Raw genomic sequence first — 25,775 nt, 5'->3', positions numbered from 1 at the left:
TTATGTTGCCAGTTGCAAGAACACTCCAATCAAACTATTCGGATGTGTGTCCATCAATCCGTTATCCAACTCCCTCAACTCTGTTTCCTTCACATAAATATTCAAGTTGAGTGTGAAATGATTATCCATATCCTTGACCTGAAATCGTCTCCCAACCCATTTAATCATATTCAATCTCTCTGGACCACTTTCGACAATTTCAAATGGGACAAACATTCGGATACATTCCACTCGATCACTGAGCAACGAGTATTCTGATGGAATTTCAGCCAATTCTTCAGAATTTCCCACTTTAAAACTGCAAATCTCGGTGAAAAACTGAATATTCACTTCGAGTTTCCGTTGTTTCTCCAATTGAATCACTCTCAATATATTCTTCATGAATTCTTCCAAACTAGCACTGTATTTATGTCTCCAGTGACCGAAATCAATCGATATTTTGTCCATTTGGAATAGTCTTCGGAGATTTGCAATGTAGTTCTCATAAATCTTTTCTTCCTCCGTTTCCGGGTTAGTCTGCATTAAGCCACGAGCACAATCGTATGAATCTAATACTCTGACGGAAATATGGTGGATTTTGAGATCTGAAATATGAAAGAATGAGTTGAGCAGCAAAGTGTTTGAAGAACTCACTGGATTGATCTGTTTTCCAGTATGGATCATTTACCTTGACTCTCTTAAAATATCCTCCATCTACCCACTTTTCACTACATTTAACCCCGCTATGCCTACTAATCATGTTCAGTTTCACAGAGTTGACATTCCATTTCCTAATCATGACATCCAACACTTCTCGTGGCATTGGGAAATGGGCAGCTATCCGAACCCCATTGATATAGCATTCTCTTGTTTCACTTATCCACAGAACCAGTGTATCACATGAAATAAAGTGTCGTATGATGTTATTCAAACGTTTTAAACACTTCTTTTTTGTAGTCGATTTCAGTGTACAGTAGTCGGCAATACATTCAATTAGTCTGAAATAATGACAGTCATCAGATATATTCATTCATAGCACAGGTTAACCCTTGAACAAAGTGTTATAACGTTTGTTAGTAACAAAATGTGGAAATCAACTCACTCATCAGAAATATGCAGTTTTCTGTAATGAATTGAATTCTTTACTTCTTTGAACACTCGAAACTTCGAAGGCCCATACTCCACACATTGTTTTGCCATATCCATACAATCCACACATCCTTCACACCACTCTTCCAGTCCGATCAGTCTGCGGACACTTTCACCTGTAATGTATTATACTGACTCTTTTACTGACGCGTTCGGTACGCTGTAAGTCTTGTCACAGGCCAGTCTCTGACCTGTCTCTACTCTCTTTTCCTCGGGTTCTCTCTCGACTGAGATGACGTCTTGCTCTCGGCTCAGCGAGGCGTAAACAACCACGCGGCCGGCCGAGAGACCCTTTTCCCCCTTTACATTCGAGTTTCTATACTGGTGCGGGTGAAGGACGGCAAGTCCTTCTCCTTGCTATACCGGGAAATAAATGATTGCAATCATAAACTAAATGTGTACCTAAAACAGACGGAAATGTTAAAAGGATGAGCAGGCGCATTCATGCCTTTTACAGTCTGGTATATGGGAGCATTATGGGTGTACGCGCGGGCAGTGCAGCGAAAAGACGATCACACATATGCGGCACACACGCGATCCACTTTTCATTTATGGGCATATATAGGATCCTATTCTACCACTTTCACATATAGGATTCCCAGCGGTTCACCTGTGAACTTCTCGCCGCAGTTCATTACAAACGTGGTAGAAGGAGGAGAAGGAGAGAGGGGGAGATACAGCAAATCAATGGTAAAATGGTCAATTTTCAGGTCGAGATTTTTTGCTGGCATTAGGGACTACTTAAAAGGTTCCCTTGTCAGACAAAACTGTCCCGTCGGCCTATTTAAAATTAGCGTTCCGAGACAGAGAAAATATTCGCTTTTTCAGTCGATAATCAAAAATTTAGTCCATTTAGTGCCCCTGTGAACTTACGATTCCCGCCGATCAAATTCGAGTAAATAATGTTATGGAGGTTTTGGGCGAACATCTCTTCAGGCTTCCATAATTCCTTTGTAATGATTTCTTCCACTTTCACACCGACCACTTTGTTGAGAAAACTGGAAATCATAGTGATATAAATTACAAAAGAGTAATTAGAAACTCACTTGAAATATCCGGGAATTATTGATTTCTTTATTTTTCGATAGTTGATATAAATCCAATCCTTTGCAGTTTCCACACTTCTCTCCGCGTTTCCGATAAACTCAATTTTCATTTTCCGATGATTTCTTTTAATTATTCGAAGAAATTGGGAATTGAATGATTTATTGATTAATCGGGTGCTTAAATTACTCTCACAATTCCAGGTTAGATTGCTGACAATGATTTCGAGTAGATGGGGGTTATCGAATACTTTGGAACTGAGGGATTCATCGAAAACCTCCGAAGAATTGGAATCTGACATTGTATGGGAGGAATTAATGAATATCCTCTGTGTAAATGGGCAAACTGAGAAGAGAAGACAGATGGAAGAGGGGGGACAATATCGATCGAGACAGTTTCTCATGGGAATACTGCTTGTTGACTTTGGACGCATTCAAGGTCTCGCGAAGAAAACTACAGTAATCCGGAGGGTTTTGGGAAAAGAATTGTTGAACACCGTTTCATTGTTCTTCACATAAACAGCTGATATGAAAGTATGGGACAAAGGTCTAATTTTCAGCGGAACGAATACGACGAAGAGTTCGGAGAACTGAACGAAGTGAATGAGAAAGAGGAGGCGGAGATCGCATAGATTTAAGGTGGATTTGAGGAAGAAGTGGACAAGTACAACTTTCTGAAATCTTCGGATAAAGATTTAAACGAGTATCGATACTTGAAAATAAAGAATGATTGCCTATGCATTAAGCACAACTGCGCAGATTCTCAACTACTCTGCACTTACGAAAAAAATTTAAAAAATTTAAAAAAAACTTCTTTTTTTTTGAAAAATTCAATAAAAAATTCCAATGTTTATATATTTCCGCACCATTTTTCAGCCGTATTCCAGTGAAAATAAGCGATCCTCACTTTTTTTCTAATTAAAACGCAATAATTAAGTTTGCTCGTCAAATCAAATGCATTGTACGCAACTTGCACAACTTCTTAACTACAGTACCCCGAAATTCATTTCTTCTCCTCAAAACTGATTTTTTGCTTAATTTTCAATTAAATTTGAGTTTTTTTGTGAATAATAGGGTTTAAAAATAAAAATATCTATCCACTAAAAATGCATTCGAGAAACTTTCTTTTTAGTTATAAAATTTTATTTTTTAAAAATTGAAAAAAGTTTTATTTTTTTAATTATGTGACAAAATAATTATAATAATTAATTTATTGAGTTTTTCAATGAAAATTCAACTCTTTTTATTAGAAAATCATCAATTTCCATCAAAGAACTGCTGAAAAAACAATAATCGTGTCGAGACCCCATTTAAAAATTTCGGTATGCACCTTTAAATCCTACTGTACTCCTCCACGTCACCGCTCTGATTTTTACCGCCCATGACGTGTTTCGTCGGGTTTTTTGGCCATTTTTGGCCATTTTTTCGTTTAAAATTCTATTTTTTATAAGTTGCATCAAATTCTGCGCCATTTCTATACAAAATTTGAGAAAAATCACTGAATTTTCGATTTTTTCGAGTGATTTCATTTTTTGGAATTTCATTTAGAAAATGTCAAATGTTAAAGTAAAAACACTTTATCCAATAAATATTCCTTTGAAAATGTGATAAAATGTTTAAAATAATTATTTTGCCGTATTTTTTATTAAATATTCAACGTTTTCCACTTGAAACTAGAAAAAACCGGGAAAAAACCATTTCTGCAGTTTGTATAGTCCAAAACGAAATTTTCCAACAAAAATCCCTGATTTTCCTCTGTTTTCAGTGATTTTTAAGCTAAAAAACTGGATTTTTGCCGGATTATCTCCAAAAAACCCAATTTCACTCACAAAAATCGCCTAAACTCTTGGTTTTCGGATTTTTTAGCCGAAAAAAATGAATTTAAGCTAAAAAATCTACGGAAATTGCTGAAAAGTAACTCAACATTTGAGTTTTTCGAGTCGAAATGGTGGTTTTTGAAGAAAAAACAGGATTATGAGTCAATTTTTGCAATTTGAGTAGGCTTTTGAGATTTTCAGGTAGAAAATATGGATTTTCAATGATTTTCAGCCAAAAAATCACGAAAATCGGTAAAAAGTGGCACATAAAAGAGTTTTTTGAACTCAAAATGATGCTTTTTGATGGAAAACAGGATTTGGGGTTACTTTTTGCCTGATTGAGTCGATTTTTGAAGTTTTCTGGCTGAAAAATGACGTTTTGAAGCGATTTTGGCTAACATTTTTCCATTTATCACCTATTTTTTTGCCGTTAACCATTAAAAATGAGATTTTTCGCTTTTTCAAGTCATTTTTTCAGGCAAATGAGTCGTAGAGAAGAAGGGCGTCCGATCAGCAGGAATGAAGACAATGCAGTGAGTAATGTCTGTTTTTCTTCTTAGTCGCAATAAATCGATTTTCAGGATGGGAGAAGCGCGCCCGGCCCCCCTCGGGATCGCACTGATGAAGAAGCCGACAATGAGGCCAATGCAGTGTTTGACGTCGAGCGTTTCGGCTTACGGGTACGTTAAATATCTTTTAAATTTGAAAAATTAAGAGTTCTTGGCAAAAAACTCGATAATTTTCGAATTTTTCGCTCTGAAAATATCTATTTTTCATCATTTTTCCACACAAAACACATTTTTAGCTTGTGAGGGCGCAGCCGGCACCGGTGCCACCGCGCGAAGAGGAGAGTGAGGAGGAAAGCGATGAGGAGACCGATGAGGAAGGGGAAGACGTCGGGGAGGAAAAAAGTGAAGACAAAGATGATGTAAGAAATTACAAGAATTAAATTTGAAAACAAGTTCAGTCGTTGCGAAATTAACGAAAACCGAGAAAATGATTGTGAAAACTCGAGAAATTTTAATAAAATCTGTTTTTTTTCTGAAGAAATGCTGGAAATCTGCTGAAAAACACTAAGAAAACTTGATTTTTAGCTTTAAAAAATTTCTCCAACAATTTTAACTCAAAGTTATAGTTTTGCTGATCAGTTTCAGTAAAAAAAAACGTGGAAGTCTCACACATTTCCACCGCAAAGCTCAGTTTTCCCCGATATTCAGCATTTTCAGCGTCAATCCAGCGATATTCAGGCTATTTTCTTTTTTCAGAAACCACCACGTGGTGGAGGAGGCGCCGGAGCTGGTGCTGGTGGTGCCAAGAGAAGGCAAAGGTCAAGAAGTCCGGATCGGGAGCCGCCCGCGAAGCGACGGGAGAATTCTGATAAGGTAGGACTGAAAATTTTGAGAAAATTGCAGAAGACCAAAAATTTGGATAAATTGGTCGAAAGTTCTTTGAAAACGACTAAAATCGATTTTTTGCTCGATTTTAGACGGAATTTCATGAATTTTTGCGGAAATTTGCAAAAAATTGGCTGAAAATAACGGAAAATCGGTCTAATTTTGTATAAATTCAGGATCTGACTGAAATTTTTTTTTAAAAACCAAGTTCTGAGTTTAGTCCAAAAAGAGCGGCTACGGTGCGCCAGATAGCCTTAATTGGCAGAACTCGGAGAGAAACGCGTCAAAAGTACGCCAGAAAATCTTGAAACACATCAAAAATGACTGTCAGAGGCGCGCCAGAGAAACAATTCTGCTCTAAAAACGAGCCAAAGGCACGCCAGACACTCAAAAAGTAGAAAACGCGCCAAAGACACGCCTAATAGTCAAAAAATTTCGAAAAATTAAGTTTGATCTAATGAAAAGCGAAGAATAGGCTAAAAATAGCTGAAAATCACCAAGAATTTGTCAAATTTCGACGAAAAATTGATTGAAATTGCGATTAATCGTGTTTTCGACGGAATTTCACGAATTTTGCTGAAAAACAGCAAAAAAAGCTCGCTTTAGTCCAAAAAACGCATTTTTCTACCATTTTTTGGTATTAAAATGTCGAAAAAACGGTCAGAAGTGTCGAAAACCAAACATTTTTAGTCATAAATAAATTTTTCGCCGAAAAAGTGAATTTTTGCACATTTACAGTCCAAAATCCGTCAAAATTGGCTCAAAATAGCCCAAAAGTCGATTTCCCAATCAAAATCCCTGATTTTCCGCTGTTTTAAGTAATTTTAATCTAAAAAACCAAATTTCCCCCTCAAAAACCGCCTAAACTCTTGATTTTTGTAGAAAACGAGCGAAAACAAGCCGACGAAAGCAGATTCGTATCGAAAAAAAGTGGTTTTGGATGGAGAGGAATGCTCGATTGATATTCTCGACACGGCTGGACAAGAAGACTATTCGGCCATTCGGTATGCTGAAAAATATCAATTTTGAGGGATTTCAAGCGGAAAAATTACGAAAATCGGTGAAAAATGACTCAAAAATTTGACTTTTTCGAGGCAAAATGATGTTTTTTGATATATTCTGATAGCAGGAACAACTTTCGTCTGTTTAGTGGCAGAAATCCATCAATTTCATCATAATTTCTATTATTTTCCAGTGACAACTACTATCGAAGTGGTGAGGGATTCATCTGCGTCTTCTCAATTCTCGATATGGAATCGTTCGAGTAAGTTCCGCAAAACCTCATTTTTAGCCGAATTTTCATTTATAATTACCACTTTTGGGCGATAAAATTGACTTCTTAAGTGAAAAATCTTGTGAAAACGTGATTTTTATCGTCCAAATTGCGAATTTTGAATGAAAAATCTGCTCAAATGGAAAAATTGCAAAAAAATCGAATGAAAAATTTATTTTCGTGTGAAAATAGTAGAAAAATTGCATTTTTAGCTCAAAAATAAACTGAACATGCGATTATTCCACAATTTTCACTCCCAAATCCATGATTTTCGTCGATTTTCCCACAATTTCCAGTCAAAAACTCAATTTTTCTTCATTTTTTTGCAGTGAACATATCGTCCGTGTCAAGAAGTCTGATAATTCGGTGCCAATTGTCTTAGTCGGAAATAAGGGAGATATGCGTGAACAACGTGTCGTCCCAGCTGAATTATGTCAACAACAGGCCGAGCAATGGGGAGTTCACTACATTGAGACATCGGCAAAGAGACGAGAGAATGTTGATAAGGTATGCGGACATCTGAAAATTTCAGAGAAAATTACAGAGTTTTGACCAAAAATTAGGAAAAATCGATTAAAAACTACTGAAATCGTGTTTTGTGCAAAAAAAAGCGAAAAATTGGCTAGGAATGGCTGAAAAAATGTATGGGGTTCTAAAATTTGAGTTTAGTTCAAAATTTTTTTTTTTGAACTTCAAAAATCGGCGTCTAAGGTGCGCCAGATACCCTTAATTAGTAGAATTCGGAGAAAACGCGTCAAAGGTACGCCAGCGAATCTTGAAACTCATCCAAAATGGAGATTTGCGCACTAGGGACGCGTCAGAGGTGCGCCAGACAGTCAATTTTGCACTAAAAGCGCGCCCGAATTTCAAAAGCCATCGGCATGAAGATTTGACCTGAGCAAACGCGTCAAAGGCACGCCAGCCACTCAAACAGTGAAAAACGCGTCAAAAAATTGAAAATTTCAGAAAAATCTTCGAAAATTGCGATTTTCCACTATTTTCACCCGAAAAATCGCATTTTTTAGCTGTTTTTTTGATCGAAAATGGCATTTTCGAGTATAAAATCACATTTTCAAGCTGAAATTCTGAGAAAATATTAGCATTTTGACCAAAAACCGAAAGCATCAGCGGAAACTGACTTTTTAAGCAAATTTCAAGCGTTTTGGACCCGAATTTCAAGCTTTTTCATCTTAAAATTAACAATTTTCGCAATTTCAACATCGAAAACGCTGAAAATCGACTCATAGTTGTTAATTTGAGAGTTTTATGTCAAAACACTGTCTTTCCGAAAGTTTTGAGTGTATTTCAGTCGGAAAAATGAATTTTTCCTACCACTTTTTGTGTGAAAAATGCGTGAAAACGTCGAAAAACAGTTAGAAGTGACAAAGAGCAAACATTAATAAATTTTTCGCTCAAAACCTCCTGAAAATCGAACTTTTGATATAATTTAGTTAAAAATCGATAAAACTTGATAAAAATCATCTCTAAATGTCGAAAAATTGGCTGAAAGTAGCCCAAAGTCGATTTCCCAATCAAAATCCCTGATTTCCCGCTGTTTTTAGTAATTTTAAGGTAAAAAAACCGGATTTTTCCCATTTTTACTCAAAAAACTCAATTTTTCCCTCAAAAACCCCCTAAACCGCCCATTTTTTTCAGTTTATGGAGGAATACGAGCCGACGAAAGCAGATTCGTGTCGCAAAAAAGTGGTTTTGGATGGAGAAGAATGTTCGATTGATATTCTCGATACGGCTATTCGGTAAGCGAGAAAAATATAAATTTAGAGGGATTTCAAGCGGAAAATTTACGAAAATCGGTGAAAAATGACTCAAAATTCGCCCCTTCCATTTGAAATTGGCATTTGGAGGGTAAAAAGCGAATTTTTGAGCCAAAAATGCGATTTTCCTACGATTTTCACTCCAAAACCCGTGTTTTTAGCTGAATTTTCATTCAAAATTAACACTATTGGGCGATAAAATTGACCTTTTAAGTAAATAATCTAGTGAAAATGTGATTTTTTTCACTCAAAACTGTCATTTTCGATGAAAAAATCAGCTAAAAATGCAATTTTTCCGATGAAAATAGTGAAAATTCGCATTTTTCGCAGATTTTTCTGAAAATTTCAATTTTTTGACTGTCTGGCGTACCTTTTACGCGTTTCCTCTGTTCAAATCTTCATGCCGATAGCTTTTGAATTTCTGGCGCGCTTTTGACGCGTTTTTAGAGCAAAATTGTCTGTCTGGCGCACCTCTGACGCGTTCCTAGTGCGCAAACCTCCCTTTTTGATAGGTTTCAAGATTCGCTGGCGTACCTTTGACGCGTTTTCTTACATTTTTTTTCGCATTTGGAGGGTAAAAAGCGAATTTTTGAGCCAAAAATGCGATTTTCCTACAATTTTCATCCCAAAAACCGCATTTTTAGTCGAATTTTCATTCGAAATTAACACTATTGGGCGATAAAATTGGGTTTTCAAGTAAAAAATCTAGTGAAAATTTGATTTTTATCGCTCAAAACTGACAATTTTGAATGAAAAATTGGCCCATAGCGATCAAAACTGCCCATCTATGCATCCGTCTGTCCGGATGTCCGGCTCATTAAAAAAATGTTTTCAGCCAGGATGCCGAGCATGCCGAGCATAATATTGTGAAAATCCATCGGTAGGCCTGGTTTTTCTCGAAATAAAGTGGATTTTTTGATTTTTTTAGCGAGGAAACAGCGAAATCTGATAAAGTGTTATTGATTGGTGGTGGACAGCACGCTGGACTAATTGTGAATCGATTCGATGAGAAAATTGGCTATGGTACGTCATTTTCGACCAAAAATCTTCATTTTTTCACTATTTTTTGTCTAATTTTCGTCCAGATTTTGCAGAATCCAACGCCGACGTCTCCTTATCATTCAGTGTTCATTTAACCGACAAAGAACAGAAACAAGTACAAGAAAAGCGATCTTTGTACTTCAAACTTCGCAAAAATGTCGATTTGGATGTGGGACGTAGTGTTGTGCACAAATTCTTCAGGAATTTGTTGAGTAATCTTCCCGCAGGTGAGATTTTTGAATTCAGCGCGAAATTTTGAGTTAAAAAACATTTTTTTGAGTGAAAAATGGATTTTTCTGAACTTTTCACCGAAAAAGTGGGTTTTCGGTCGAAAAAATTCAGAAAGGTCAATTTTTGACTCAAAAAAGCAAAAAAATGCGAAGATTTTGCTATTTTAGTTGAAAAAAACAAGAAAAATGACTAAAAATCTGGTTTTTACAGATTTTTCAGTAAAAAGTGGGTTTTCGGTCGAAAAATTCTGAAAAAATCGATTTTTGACTCAAAAAAACGGGTAAAACACGAAGATTTTGCTCTACCAGTTGAAGAAATTAAGAAAAATGACTAAAAATCCGGTTTTTTACAGATTTTTTTACCAAAAGTCGGATTTTCGGCAAAGAAATTGTTGGAAAATCAGATTTTCAGCAAAAAATCAAGAAAATCATAATTTGCTGATCAGAAACCGGGCTTCTCACGAAGTTCTGAGTTTTTAGAGAATTTTCGGAATTTCCACTTTTTTTTGAAAATTAAACTTTTAGGCTTACATTTCAGCGGAAAACACGATTTTCATGCTGAAAACTAGCAAAAATCAATAATTTTCAGCGCTAGGAACGTTAGGATCCTGGAAATTCTTTAAAAAAACGATTTTTTGCTATTTTTCAACCAAAAACTCATCAAAAAGCTCTGAAAATTGTATTTTTATGCGAAAAGTGACCCTAAATACGTGTTTTTGTGCGAAAAATTGCTCCGAATCGTAAAAAATCTATTTTTCATTCGAAGTTTTGAAATTTTAAGGAAAAATTGACATTTTCGTTAATTTTTCATCGGAAAACTCTTTTTTTCTCTCTGAAAAATCGTCCAAGACGCCAGAAATTCGATTTCCGATTTATTCGATCACATTTTCCTGCTGAAAATCCGAAAATTACGAGTCGAAAATCGATTTTTCATTGGAAAATTGGGTTTTCTAGCTGAAAAAGTTCAAAAATGTCTATTTACAACTGAAAAAATGCTGAAAATCCATATTTTTCAATTCTAAAACCCGATTTTCAGCACGAAAACTGTTAGAAAAACCGTTTTCCATTCAAATATCATATTTTTCACTCATTTTTCCCTATATTTTTGTAGACAATGCATCATTCATGAAGCGTGCGATGACACTTCTCCACAAGGAATATACGGAGATTGCCGAAGTGATTATCAATTACAAAATAGTCGACGAAGACGAGCAAGTCGCCATTCCGGATGCCACTCAATATGGTATAGAAATTTCAGATTTTGTGGAGAAAAAACCACAAAAAACGGTTGAAAATCGATTTTTTTGGTGGTTTTTATTGCCAAAAATTGGGAAAAATGGCTAATTTTTTATATTTTCATGTCAAAAATCATGAAAAAAATGACATTTTTAAGCCAAAAACCGCAAAAATCGAGTTTCCTACCGTAACCCAGCTAATGTCGCTGCGAGACCCCGAGTTCTGGGTCTCGCCGCGATCGCTACAGTAACCCTTGGGTCTCGAAGCGAACATCGGGAAAATCGTGAAAAAATCACAGGTTTTTACTATTTTTGAAGCAAAAACTATGGAATTTGGACATAGGCTTAAAATTTGTGATTTTTTCCCTAACATATCCACCTGTGTGTCTGTTCATCCAGATATCGTCTTAACCTAGTTTTTACCCGATTTTCACCCCGAAAAACCAGAAGAAACCCACAATTTTTCCCGAGAAATACTGATTTTGTGGCAAACGCGCTCCACTGATAATCAACTCACAATTTTACCTATTTCTACCCAATTTCCCATTAAAAAAACCTCATTTTTCACCTTTTTTTCCAGATTCTGGCCCGAAACTCGAAGAAGTCACCATCGGACACGTTCAAGAGATTCTGGAGCATGCGTATCCCTACGGATTGCCCACTTCAACAATCTCCGAATGTTTGAGATGTTCGAATGAGGAAACTCTCGAATTTTTGGAGGAATTGAAGACGAATGGAATTGTTCGAATGGTTGGAGACGAATGGATTCGTGTCGACACGAAAAAGGTCGATAAGAGTATTGAGGCGCATCGAAATGCGAATGCAGCTAGTGCCACTTCGACGTCAGGGCAAGGGTGAGCTAAAATTGCTGAAAATCCACGAAAAATGCAGCTTTTTTCATCGAAAATCGAGAAAAATCGAGCGAAAACGAGTCAAAATGAAGAGTTTCCAGCTAAAATTGCTAAAAACCGTTCATTTTGTGACAAACGCGCTCCACTGACAATCTAGTGCAATTTTTGTGATTTTTCGCTCGAAAATCGCTGAAATTGCACTAGATTGTCAGTGGAGCGCGTTTAGTCCCAAAATTTCAGTTTTTTCGTTTTGAAACGGTGTATTTTCAGTGATCAACCGACTATGGCCATCATTTCGTGTCTATTCGTTGAGAAACAGGCCGTCGATGCACTCATTGAAGAGTCTTCCACTATTCACAAGTACAAATCTGGAGGAGAATCGAACGTCTACACACTTAGAAGGTTTGTAAGGGGAAAATCGAGTTTTTTAGCGTTTTTACAGTGAAAAACAGCCAAAATTCGAAATTTTTAGTGAAAATTGAACAATTTTGAATCAAAATTCAAATTTGCCTCCGAAAATCAGCACAAAATTGCTTTTTTCTGCATTTTTTTTCACTTTTTTTCCGAATTTCCGGGTTAACGTCGCTTCGATTTAGTGTAAACACCGAATCTGCATGCACCGAACACCAGATTTCACGATATTTTCAAATTTTGAGCTGAAAAATGGTTTTTTGGCTCAAAAAATCGCTTAAAAGCCGAATTTTTCATTAAAAACTTCAAAATCTCAGATTTTAAAAATGTTTTCAAATTTCCCGCTTTCAGAATCGGTTCCCACCGCGTTGTCGCCACAAAACTCGCGTTGATCGGTGATTCGCGTGAAGCGATCACATCGGCCGGCTCAATTACGACACGTCTTCTTGGAAACTTCCAAAATATCGAGCACGTCTTCATTGTAGGCGTCGGAGGGGCGGTCCCTCACTTCACGGACGCATCACTTCATGCAAGACTCGGAGACGTCATTGTGGCATCGCGACCACATCAATACGTTTATGCACATGATTTATTGTTCGATAGGATCACTGAACAGATAACTGGTGAGAAAATGGGGGAAATTGGAGAAAAAATGGCTGAAATCGGCTGAAATCGGCTGAAATCGACGAGAATCAGTGGTTTTAGACTGAAAAATGCTGAAAATCGCTAAAATGTTTGAAAATCTGAAAAATCCCATACAAATCTTATTTTTGGCTCGTTTCCGTCGGTTTTCGAGTTTCTAAACACTCCAGAAACACAGCCAGCCACTTTTTTCATCTTAAAGGCCGGGTATTTTTGATGAAAAAAGGCTGAAATTTTTAAAATTTTTGAAAATTTCGACTACCAAAAAAAAAAAAGGAAAATGCGCTCCATTGATAATTTGATGCATTTTCTGAGATTTTTTGCTCAAAAATCACTGAATTTATACTAGATTATCAGTAGAGCGCGTTTAGTCACGCGTAGGCGGAAGCTATGCTCAAAATTTCGTTTTTTTGGGTTTTTTGACTGAAATTTGAGGTTTCCGGACATCCGGACACACAGATTTTCAACTAAAAATGTGTTTTCAGGCTTCGCCATCAGAAACTGGAATTCCGAAGACAAAGCGATCGAGAGAATCGTCGAGACGGGCGGTCAAGAACTGGTTGACTCATGGAATTCGGCAACAGAAGAAGCGATTCGCCTTCTGACGTCATCAGCTGGAGACGTCGAATGGAAAGCGCCGCCTGAGTCGACAGACGTGTTGGCAATGGCCGTCTCGAAGGGAAATGTCGTCGTAATGCCACATCCAAATGAGAATCGACAGGGAGGCGCTGAAATTCATTTGGGAACTGTTGGAGCGATGTCTGCTATGAAAAAGTACGAGAATGCGATCGGCGGAGAGGAGGATAAAGAAGAAGAGGTACTAGAAATGACGGAAATTTGCTAGAAATGCAGAAAAATTGGCTAAAATAGCGAGAAAAAAACTAGAAAAATCGGCACATTTTATCTGAAAAGCAGCTGAAAACGAGACATCGGACATCTGAACATCCGGACAATCAAATAGACGTTTTCAATATGTATTAGGCGAAAATTGGTGGATTTCAGCTGGAAATGACTGAAAAGTTGATCAAAAGTCACTAAAATTGGCGCATTTCTTTTTTTTTATCAGTGAACAATACTGAAACTCCTTCTTGAAAATGTTTGAAAAATCGCTAAATATTGCCCCAAGGTGTAGTATCGTCTATTCTGAATACGATTATCACGAAATCGTTTGCCCATTCCTGCTCCGGAGTTCAATAAAACGAGCACGAAACTCGCGATTTCACACTCTTGTCACTCCCTTCAGGGCAATATTCTTCTGTCTCTTCGGTGGCTCAGTGGTAGTGGGCGGGCGCGGCAGTGGGAGAGTCCGGGGTTCGACTCCCTCCCCCGGCCAATGTTTTTTTGTTTTTTTTTATTCGCCAATTTTCGAAGGCAGGGTCACTACTATGTGTCAGAAATGGGGTTTTCGAGCTTTTATATTCCATATAGACCTTCTACAATATTTTTCGAAAAATTAATCTTCAGTTCAAACAACAAAAAACGCATTTTCCCGTAATAATCACTGAAAATGATAAGTTTTTAGTCTGAAAATGGCTGAAATTCATTAAAAAATATTGATTTTAGTCTGAAAATTGTCTGAGAACGTTTTAAATTTCTATCTCAAAACCGGAATTTTAATGGAAAAATTTAATTTTTCCATTTTTTGGATTAAAATTAATATCAAAATTGCTTATTTTGAGCTGAAAATCTCATTTTTCGACTGAAAATTGATTAAAATCGTCTGAAATTCATCATGCTTTTCCAGCTCTATCGCTCAACCGTCGAAGGCCTCGTCCAACTTTGCATGGACTGATAATTTGTAAAATTTTAGACATTTTTTTGCTGAAATTTTTTAATTTCAGGGATTTTCTTATGTTTTTGAGCTTATTTTATTTTTTTTGTAGATTTATCGTTTGTTCACTAATTACTTTCTTCTTTTTTGTCCACTCCGATTTTTGAAAAAAAGTTGTAATGTCTTCCCCCCGCTATTTATTTTATTTGTCAAAAAATCCATTGTTTCATTCAAATCGTTTTTTTTTCACATCATAAATGTGATAATGGATTACTGTAGTTTTTTTTCGTTGAAATTTCCTGTAATTTTCCTGTTTTTATATATTCACTCGAGTTTTTGCTCATTTACAGATTTTAATGCTCATTTTCAGCGACAACGATAGCTACAGTATCCCGGTTTCAGTCGGTGTTGGGATTGGAGGTACAGAGAAGCGTTTCGAGACCCACCCAAAAATTTGAATTTTTGATCCTAATTGTCCCACAGTACCCCCGATCCTAGCACTTTCACTAGGCTAAAATTGAGAAGAAATTGGGAGATTTGGGCGGAATTATCACTAAAATCGTGTTTTTCGCTCAAAAATAGCGAGAAATTGGTTGAAAATCGGCTAAAAATGGCTGAAAACCATACTTTTTACTGGAAAATGGCGAATTCAGTCAAAAATTGCGGTTTGTGCTTAAAATTACAGATTTTCACTCCGATTCAGTCATTTTCAGCTTATTTCAACCTATGAGCTGAAAATTACTCAGTTTTCGTGATTTTCAGCTGAAAATTGAGAAAATTCGAAAAAAATTGTAAAAATTGGCTGAAAATCTGGAATTTTGAGAGGTTTATCTTGAAAATCAAGATTCAAATTGTGGTAAAGACGCTCTACCGCTAATTTTATGTGAATTCAATCATTTTCCCTGTTAACCGAGCATTTTCCTACAACCGCGCTCCACCGCAAACGAGAGAGTATCGGCGGTGAGAGACGCAGAGTTTTTTCTCGCGCCGACACAGATTTCCACCATTTTTTATCTATTTTCATAATTTTCTGTCGAAATTTGGCAAAAAATTATTAAAAATTGTAAAATAGATCGAAAAAGGCAAAAAAATTGCAAAATCTCGATAAAAACCATCAAAATTTCGGATTTTTGGCGATTTTCCAGGTTTTCAATCATTTGTAGCCAGGAAATCGCGTTTTCAGCTCTCATTTCTCGAAATTTCCGCTCAAAATCACTTTCAGATGTCTCAAAACTCGTTTTCAGAGGAAATTCAGCATTTTGATTTTTTGGGAGTTTAGATGATTTTGAAGTTGAAAATATGCAAATTCTACTAAAAATGATCAGAAAAAGCGGATTTTCTGAAATGATTCGTGTTAAATTGAGCTAGAAATCCACATTTTGACAGTTTTCAACAATTTCGTCTATTTTTTGCTATTTTTTGGTTCTTACAGTTCAAAACTCACAATTTTCGACTCTAACGTAAATAGCCGACACTATTTGGCAAGTTGCAAACGCGCCCGGTTGCACCACCTGCACGCCACACACCACGCATATAGCCCACACCACACATATAGGGACCTGCCGCACCCTCATGTTTCAGTGCCTCGGTGGCTCAGTAGGGTGACGGCGCTGCCGGTAGTCAGGAGGTATTGGGTTCGAACCCATGCTGGTGAAATCGCTTTGTTGATATTTTTTAAACATTAATTCTCAATTTTTCAATAAGTTAGGAAGATTTTTTCTGCTTTTTAGGCCTTTGGACAGATTTTAGCACACATTGTTACTATTTTAGGACAGATTTCTACTTTGTGTCTTTATTCGAGTTTCTACTAAACGTTTTGGTATTTTCTCGGTGTGTTTTTCTGAAAATTCATAATTATTAAAATGTATAAAAAGCATATTAACCTTTTCTAAAATTTCGAATATATTTGCTTTTGGCATTTCAACTCACATTTTTTCACTTAGTTTCGCAGTTCTCTTTTTAAACTGTCGCGTTTCGGTCTTTCCCGCGTGGAGTACACGAGAGGTTCATTGGGGCGCGTTTGCCCCTTGCCAAATAGTGTCGGATATTTACGTTAGAGTCAATTTTCGCAAAGAAACGGCGAAAATTGGACAAAAACAGTCATCACTCTTGCAACTGCGCTCTACCGCAAACGAGAGAGTATCGGTGAGAGAGACGCAGAGTTTGGCAAAATGTATCAAAACTTGTGAAAATATATCAAAAACTGGGAAAATCTGTTTCATTTTTGGTGGAAATTTTTCAAAAATTAGCGAAAACTCGATGGAAACCATCGAAATTCGGGTTTTTTGACGATTTTCCAGGTTTTCAGCCATTTTAACGGATTTTTCGTCGTTTCTGCGCCATTTTTTCTCAATGTCTCGTCATTTTCCACTCAAAATTTCGGCGACCTCGAAAAAAATCGCTTCTCAGTTTATGCCTGTTTCCAGTTTGATCGTCGGTACGGTGGAATTGGCTGAAAATCTGCTGAAAATTGACTGAAAACTGGAAAAAAACCGAAAAAATTGGTGTTTTGAAGTTAAAATCAGAATTTTTAGCTCATAATCATAAATTTTGAATTAAAATGTGCAGTTATCGACCCAAAATTGCAATTTCAATCTTCAAAACTGGAAAATCCCTCTAAAATCGAAAAATTGCGATTTTGGACCGAAAATAATCGTCATTTTTAGTTGAAAAATCACGATTTTCGGTCCAAAATCGATTTTTTTCAAATTTCAGACGCATTTTCCAGTTTTGAAACTAGAAATTTCAATTTTGGACCGATAACTTTACATTTTTAGTTCAAAATTTATGATTTTCAGTCTAAAATTCTGTTTTAGCACTCCATTATTAGCAGCCCACCCCTTCTTGCAACTGCGCCCCACCGCAATCGAGAGAGTATCGGCGGTGAGAGACGCAGAGTTTTCTCTCGCACCGACAGAGATTTTCACTAGTTTTTATAATTTTTTGCCGGTTTCCGAGAAAAAATATGAAAAATAGATCAAAATAGTAACATTTCTGTGTCGGCGTCAGAAAAAACTCTGCGTCTCTCTCGTCAATACTATCTCGTTTGCGATGGGGCGCGGTTGTAAGAGGGGGCGGGCTGCAAGTAGTAGTTTTTTGAAGAAAATTACTATCTTTGATCTCAAACCCCCGTTTTTAGTCGGAAAAAGCCGATTTTTCCAATTTTCTCTCGTTTCAGGAGTGGATTTGGCACCAATCAAACCAATCAAGAACTGTATCGCCCTTCAGGGAGATATTACGACGAATGAGACACGTGCCGCCATCAAGAAAGAGTTGAAGACGTGGAGGTTTTTGGATTTTTCGTCGAATTTTCATCAATTTCAGTCGAAAAAAAAGAATGAGATGATTGCAAAGGCATCAGAAGACGAGGAATGGGTGGAGAAGAGGGACCGCTGGCTGAGGATCTAGAGGTCTTCCAGCTGAAAAAGATCAGACGAGGCAAAGAGTTGGCGGAGATTACCAAGGAGACCGCCGCGCCTGATGGAGGTTTGTAGAGGAGAAAATGAAGAGAACGAGCTGCTGCGCGCGATTCCGCACTCTTGTCACTCCCTTCCTGGCAATATTCTTTCATGTCTTCGATGGCTCAGTGGTAGTGGGCGGGCGCAGCAGTGGGAGAGTCCGGGGTTCGACTCTCTCCCTCGACAATTTTATTTTTTTTGTTTTTTTTATTCGTCGATTTTCGAAGGCAGGGTCATTACTATGTGTCAGAAATGGGTTTTTCAAGCATTTCCAATCCATACAGACCATTTACATCATTTTTCTGAAATTAGATTTTATCAAAAATACAGAAAAGTTACTTTTTTGACAATATTTAATTTTTCGAAAAAAATTGTAGATGGTCTGCATGAACTGGAAAAGCTCATGAAACCGATTTCTGGGATAATATTGTCCTCGTAAATCGACGAATAAAAAGAAACAAAAAACAAAATGTCGAGGGAGAGAGTCGAACCCCGGACTCTGCCACTGCCGCGCCCGCCCACTACCACTGAGCCATCGAAGTCACGGAAGAGTATTGCCAGGAAGGGATTGACAAGAGTGTGGAATCGAGGAAAAAAAGAGGTGAATTTTATGGATTTTCTGATAATTTTACAGAAAAATCTGAAAACATTGTAGAAAAAAGCCGTTTTTCATGCACGAAAAACGTCGGATTTTCACGATTTCGAGAAAAGAAATATCGGCAATTTCAGCCTGTAAATGCTCTATTTTGTCTGAAAAACAATATTTCTTATCTCGAAATCGTGAAAATCCGATCTTTTTTTTGCTGGAAATTGGTTCATAGGTAGTTTCCACCATTCTGAATACGATAATCAAAAAATATTTTGCCCATTTCTGCTCCGGAGTTCAAAAGACGAGCTCGAAACTGTCGATTCCGCACTCTTGTCACTCCCTTCCGTGCAATACTCTTCATTCGCTTCGATGGCTCAGTGGTAGTGGGCGGGCGCGGCAGTGGGAGAGTCCGGGGTTCAACTCTCTCCTCCGACATTTTGTTTTTTTGTTTTTTTTATTGGTCGATTTTCGAAGGCAGGGTCATTACTATGTGTCAGAAATGGGTTTTTCAAGCATTTCCAATCCATACAGACCCATCTACAATATTTTTCGGAAATTTCCACGGCGCGGCTAAAAAACTTTGAACTGAATTTTGAACGAAAATTTGAAACTTTTCCGAAAATGTCAAATTTTGACTATACTTCAGAATTCAATGCTATTTTTTCTTCTGAATTCAGGAAAGGGCATCACTGATGAGACCAACCCTTCCCTCTTTTTATTATTCTCTATTCCTAAGTCTCGTCTGATGTCATGGTCGAAACGAGCAAATTTTCTTGTTCTTTTTCTGCGCAAATAAATTTTATCATCCGTTTTAATAATTTATTGCTTTTTCACACTTGTTTCAATCTGAAACAATTATTTTAACACATGGGGGGTCAAAAAACTCCAAAAACAATGAAAATTGCGAGTTTTTGTGGAAACAATTTTGGAAAAAAATTGACTTTTTTTTAATATGATAAATCGATTTTTAGCTGAGAATCACATTTTAATGGATTCAAGGCATATATTTCTCAATTTTCCGGTATTTCCAGACACATTTTCAGCATTTTCATCAAATCGAGGTAGAGCGCACTTGCGGGGGTGAGCGTGAGAGACATAGAGAAACGAGAGAAAAATTTTTCGACTGAAAATTCAGTTTTTAAAATATTTTTTAAATTATCAATGTTGTCCCAATTACTACTGAAAATTGGACCATTTGCATTGTTTTCTTGGTTTAGTGTTTTTAATCGTTTTTCTGAATTGATTGATCATAAAAGTAGTTTTCAAGTTAAATTACTTTTTTTAGTATTTTTTGCTTGAAAACATATAAATTTGAAAAAAAAAAAACGTTCAGAGACGTCCGATTATCTGCAGTCCTCTCTATCTGCTCGGCGAGCCAATCGCATCATTTTTGTTGTGAAAGATCATTTGATATCATCGGATTCAGAAAAAAACAAAGGATTTCAAAAGTGTCGTCCGATTCAAGATTGATCCACGTCTCTACTGAATCTTTGCTCCATATTTTCATATCATATGTTTATATGAAGAACATTGAAACACTGCACACCAGAGCTGCATGGAATTCCGACTTCAGACATCCGACTTCCGACTTCAGACATCCGACTTCCGACTTCCGGGCGATTTTCCTTTCCGACTTCCGAGTTCCGACTTCCGGATAAGGAAAATCGCTTCCGACTTCCGACTTCCGGATAAGAAATTTTCACTTCCATGCAACTCCGCTGCACACCAGGCGTTTTCCCAGAGACCCGGATTACTGTAGTTTTCTCTGCGAGACCTTGAATGCGTCCAAAGTCAACAAGGAGTATTCCCGTGAGAAACTGTCTCGATCGATATTGTCCCCCCTCTGCCATCTGTCTTCTCTACTCAGTTTTCCCATTTACACAGAGGATATTCATTCATTCCTCCCATACAATGTCAGATTCCAATTCTTCGGAGGTTTTCGATGAATCCCTCAGTTCCAAAGTATTCGATAACCCCCATCTACTCGAAATCATTGTCAGCAATCTAACCTGGAATTGTGAGAGTAATTTAAGCACCCGATTAATCAATAAATCATTCAATTACCAATTTCTTCGAATAATTAGAAGAAATCATCGGAAAATGAAAATAGAGTTTATCGGAAAACCGGAGCGAAGTGTGGAAACTGCAAAGGATTGGATTTATATCAACTATCGGAAAATAAAGAAATCAATAATTCCCGGATATTTCAAGTGAGTCTCTAATTACTCTTTTGTAATTTGTATCTAAGTGATTTCCAGTTTTCTCAACAAAGTGGTCGGTGTGAAAGTAGAAGAAATCATTACAAAGAACTTATGGTTTTCTGAAGAAATGTTCGCTCGAAACCTCCATAACATTATTTACTCGGATTTGATCGGCGGGAATCGTAAGTTCACAGGGGGCTCTCTCTAAATGGGAATTTTGAACATCGTCTGAAAAAGCGAATATTTTCTTTGTCTCGGAACGCCAATATCAAATTGGCCAACTAGGACAGCCCTGCCTGAGGTAAAACGCTAGGATCACTTCAATAGTTTGATGGAAGATAGACCTAACCAAAATATACCAAACCAGCCTTTCTGCCCCGATTTCGGCAGTTCACCCTTCTGGTCTCTCCTCATTTATGTGGCAACCGTTTTTCTAATCTTCCCGCATGGCCGAGTAGTCTAAAGCGGCGGTTTCTGTCCAGAGCACGCCTGTTCAGTTTCGCCCACTGGCTCAGTTTCTCTTCTCTTTCAAAAGCGTTGCGGACAGGGCCTCAGACAAACAGACAACGTCCAATTGTCTTTTATATATATATACCAAATAATATCAGCTGGCCGTGAAAAGTTTCCGTTATGATGTTTCACTGGGGACTCGAATTTTTAGTAAAAATGAATCGAACGCGTCAGTTAAAAAGCCAATCTGATACATTACAGGTGAAAGTGTTCGCAAACTGATCGGACTAGAAGATGTGTGTGAAGGATGTGTAGATTGTATGGATATGGCAAGACGATGTGTGGAGTATGGACCATTGAGATTTCAAGTACTGAAAGGAATCAAGAAGTCAATTCATTACAGAAAACTGCATATTTCTGATAAGTGAGTGTAAACTTTCATAAATGGGTTAGTAAAAATGGTAATTCAGATTACTCGAAATTGTCGCTAATCACTGTACACTGAATTCGACTACAAAGGAGGAATGTTTAAAGAAGTTGAATAACGTCATAAGACGCTCTATTTCATGTGACACACTCGTTCTGTGGATATGTGAAACAAGAGCATACTACATCAATGGAGTTCGGGAAAATGCTCATTTCGCGATGCCACGAGAAGTATTGGATTTTATGATAAGGAAATGGAAGGTGAAAACAATTCGAATGAATATGATTGCATGCACAAGAGAGAAGATATGCTACGAGAACTGGATAGATAGAGGATACTTCACGAAGATCAAGTTGGATGATCCATACTGGAAAACAGGTCAATCTGGTGACTCGAAACTCCAACATGTATCCGTCAAAGTGTCGGATTCATACGATTGTGCTGGTGGCCTAATGTACAGTAACCCGAAAACAGTTTACGAAAAAAATTTCGAGAACTATATTGCGAATCTCCGAAGACTATTCCAAATGGACAAAATATCGATTGATTGCGGCCATTGGAGACAAAAACACAGTGGTAGTTTGGAAGAATTCATGAAGAATATATTGAGAGTGATTCAATTGGAGAAACAACGGAAACTCGAAGTGAATATTCAGTTTTTCACCGAGATTTGCAGTTTTAAAGTGGAAAATTCTGAAGAATTGGCTGAAATTCCATCAGAATACTCGTTGCTCAGTGATCGAATGGAATGTATCCGAATGTCTGTCCCATTAGATGTTGTCGAAAGTGGTCCTGAGAGATTGAATATGATTAAATGGGTTGGGAGACGATTTCAGGTCAAGGATATGGATAATCATTTCACACTCAACTTGAATATTTATGTGAAGGAAACAGAGTTGAGGGAGTTGGATAACGGATTGATGGACACACATCCGAATAGTTTGATTGGAGTGTTCTTGCAACTGGCATCATAATATTTCCTGAAATTGTTTGGTTTTCTTCATAGCTTTGTTTTAAAGGCGTCTTCTGAAGAGTTGTCATGACTGTTGCTACCCAATCACTCTTAAGTGGTCAATTGCAGACGGCTGATCCCATTGCTATCTTCAATTTAATTGAATTTTTATTGTATGTGACAGTATTCAATGTTTCAATTTCATCTTGTTGTTCCTTGTCATTTGTTTTTTTCAGTAATAAATCTGTCACATCGTTTTGTAACTCTTGTTAAAACCAAAGTCTCATTTTGCAGATTCCGATATTTCTAAATTTCCTATACTTCTTTCGACTGTCATTCATGTTGAAGAAAGTTCCAAATGATTAACGTTTTTTCAACGAGTTGGTCGAGTGAGTAAGTGGTTTTGGTTTAAGCATCTGGCATTACACTCTAATAAAGATGTATACTGGTACAACGTGCTCTCTCTCTCTCTAGCATACCCAACCATATACACGGTTGCAACTGTTTAGGGATTGAGGTGGTTGTCGGACTCTAAAAATCCGATCGGCCTATCCTTCTCGTCCCAGAAAATGTGTTCACCAGGTGTTTTCCCAAAACCCCTCGGATTACTGTAGTTTTCTCTGCGAGACCTTGAATGCGTCCAAAGTCAACAATGAGTATTCCCGTGAGAAACTGTCTCAATCGATATTGTCCCCCCCCTCTGCCATCTGTCTTCATTTCTCAGTTTGCCCATTTACAAAGAGGATATTCATTCATTCCTCCCATACAATGTCAGATTCCAATTCTTCGGAGGTTTTCGATGAATCCCTCAGTTCCAAAGTATTCGATAACCCCCATCTACTCGAAATCATTGTCAGAAATCTAACCTGGAATTGTGAGAGTAATTTAAGCACCCGATTAATCAATAAATCATTCAATTACCTATTTCTTCGAGTAATTAAAAGAAATCATCGGAAAATCAAAATAGAGTTTATCGGATTAGCGGAGAGAAGTGTGGGAACTGCAAAGGATTGGATTTATATCAACTATCGGAAAATAAAGAAATCAATAATTCCCGGATATTTCAAGTGAGTCTCTAATTACTCTTTTGTAATTTGTTGTTGAAAGTGATTTTCAGTTTTCTTAACAAAGTGGTTGGTGTGAAAGTAGAAGAAATCATCACAAAGTATATGTGGAGGGCAACAGTAGCGTTTTACAAATACTTACATGATATTATTTACTCCCATTTGATTGGTGATAATAGTAAGTTTTCGAAATTTAACATAGACTTGTCTCTCAGGAGTTTTTGCGTGAGCAGATGAAAACTTGAAGTGATCATGATACTAAAAACTCCGAGAAAACTTGAAATTGTATAGAAATTAATAATGGTTTTGAATTCAAGGCGAAAGTGTCCGCAGACTGATCGGACTGGAAGAATTGTGTAAAGGATGTGTGAAATGCGCGGATATGGCAAGTCGATGTGTGGAGTATGGACCATTAAGGTTTCGAATGTTGAGAAGGGTCAAAAATCCGATACATTACAGAAAACTTCATATTTCTGATAAGTGAGTTTATTTCCTCACATTTTTATATCATCAAATGTTATAACTCTCTGTTCAATGGTTAACCTGTGCTATGAATGAATTCCTCTGATGACTGTCATTATTTCAGACTAATTGAATGTATTGCCGACTACTGCACACTAAAGTCGATTACAAAAAAGAAGTGTTTCAAACGTTTGAATAACATCATACGACCCTCTATTTCATGTGACACACTGGTTCTGTGGATAAGTGAAACAAGAGAATGCTACATTAATGGGGTTCGGAAAAGTGCTCATTTCCCAATGCCACGAGAAGTATTGGATGTCATGATAAGAAAATGGAATGTCAAATCTGTGAAGCTGAACATGATATGTAGGACGCCAGAGTTTCAATGTAGTGAGAAATGGGTAGATGCAGGATACTTCACGAAGATCAAGGTGAATGGTCCATATTGGAAAACGGGTCAATCCAGTGAGTTCATGGAACATTTTGCTGTTTAACTCATTCTTCTATATTTCAGATCTCAAAATCCACCATGTTTCCGTCAGAGTATTAGAATCATACGATTGTGCTCGTGGACTAATGCAGCGTAACCCGGAAACGGAGGAAGAGAAGATTTATGAGAACTACATTGCAAATCTCCGGAGACTATTCCAAATGGACAAAATATCGATTGATTTCGGTCACTGGAGACATAAATACAGTGCTAGTTTGGAACAATTCATGAAGAATATATTGAGAGTGATTCAACTGGAGAAACAACGGAAACTCGAAGTGAATATTCAGTTTTTCACCGAGATTTGCAGTTTTAAAGTGGGAAATTCTGAAGAATTGGCTGAAATTCCATCAGAATACTCGTTGCTCAGTGATCGAGTGGAATGTATCCGAATGTTTGTTCCATTTGAAATTGTCGAAAGTGGTCCAGAGAGATTGAATATGATTAAATGGGTTGGGAGACGATTTCAGGTCAAGGATATGGATAATCATTTCACACTCAACTTGAATATTTATGTGAAGGAAACAGAGTTGAGGGAGTTGGATAACGGATTGATGCAGACACATCCGAATAGTTTGATTGGAGTGTTCTTGCAACTGGCATCATAATATTCCTTGAAATTGATTGGTTTTCTTTATATAACTTTGTTATAAAGGCGTCTCCTGAGGAGTTGTCATGACTGTTGTTACCCAATGACTTTTAAGTGGTCAATTACAGACGGCTGATCCCCTTTACTATCACAATTTTAATCGAATTTTTATTGTATGTGACAGTATTCAATGTTTTAATTGCATCTTGTTGTTGCTTGTCATTTGTTTTTTACAGTAATAAATATGTCATTTTGTTTTGTAACATTTGAAAAATTCTTGAATTCCACACTTTCTGAATGCTCACAACACCTTCCTCATTCAAACCGAAGCCTCATTTTGCAGATTCGGAAATTAAGACTTTTGATGTGAGATTGCTGAACATAAATCATGAATTTATGCGGTTCCTGCTGAACTGAAAAGTCACATTTTCTGAGATGATATTCATCTCCGATCCATCTTGAATTCCTCTTTTTATAAC

General features: G+C 37.1%; 4 protein-coding genes across 4 annotated transcripts; 3 read left to right on the top strand and 1 right to left on the bottom strand.

The window, feature by feature from the left end:
- On the bottom strand, window positions 1-2,284 carry GCK72_011439 (uncharacterized protein; the record flags this gene model as incomplete). The annotated part of the gene is made up of 5 exons (XM_053728448.1): window positions 1-584; window positions 634-977; window positions 1,082-1,244; window positions 2,002-2,126; window positions 2,175-2,284. 5 exons carry the CDS (start codon window positions 2,282-2,284, stop codon window positions 1-3), a joined length of 1,326 nt encoding a protein of 441 aa, XP_053588025.1.
- Window positions 2,285-4,470: 2,186 nt separating this feature from the next.
- On the top strand, window positions 4,471-13,684 carry GCK72_011438 (uncharacterized protein; the record flags this gene model as incomplete). The annotated part of the gene is made up of 17 exons (XM_053728447.1): window positions 4,471-4,521; window positions 4,570-4,668; window positions 4,794-4,916; window positions 5,254-5,370; window positions 6,265-6,386; window positions 6,578-6,646; window positions 6,985-7,162; window positions 8,312-8,412; window positions 9,266-9,310; window positions 9,359-9,453; window positions 9,516-9,698; window positions 10,813-10,944; window positions 11,095-11,235; window positions 11,517-11,790; window positions 12,058-12,189; window positions 12,550-12,821; window positions 13,326-13,684. 17 exons carry the CDS (start codon window positions 4,471-4,473, stop codon window positions 13,682-13,684), a joined length of 2,493 nt encoding a protein of 830 aa, XP_053588024.1.
- Window positions 13,685-20,758: 7,074 nt separating this feature from the next.
- Window positions 20,759-22,710, top strand: GCK72_011437 (uncharacterized protein; the record flags this gene model as incomplete). Its single annotated transcript, XM_003099545.2, has 4 exons — window positions 20,759-20,868; window positions 20,917-21,041; window positions 21,571-21,733; window positions 21,780-22,710. 4 exons carry the CDS (start codon window positions 20,759-20,761, stop codon window positions 22,708-22,710), a joined length of 1,329 nt encoding a protein of 442 aa, XP_003099593.2.
- A 746-nt stretch (window positions 22,711-23,456) lies between these two features.
- Window positions 23,457-25,315, top strand: GCK72_011436 (uncharacterized protein; the record flags this gene model as incomplete). Its single annotated transcript, XM_053728446.1, has 6 exons — window positions 23,457-23,568; window positions 23,623-23,755; window positions 23,806-23,930; window positions 24,070-24,169; window positions 24,339-24,682; window positions 24,732-25,315. The coding sequence occupies 6 exons, from the start codon at window positions 23,457-23,459 to the stop codon at window positions 25,313-25,315; spliced, it is 1,398 nt and encodes a 465-aa protein (XP_053588023.1).
- Window positions 25,316-25,775: the final 460 nt, after the last annotated feature.

This window comes from Caenorhabditis remanei, chromosome III (assembly GCF_010183535.1).
Source record: "Caenorhabditis remanei strain PX506 chromosome III, whole genome shotgun sequence".
NCBI classification, from domain to species: Eukaryota; Metazoa; Nematoda; class Chromadorea; order Rhabditida; family Rhabditidae; genus Caenorhabditis; species Caenorhabditis remanei.
This window is presented reverse-complemented; position numbering and strand designations above follow the sequence as displayed.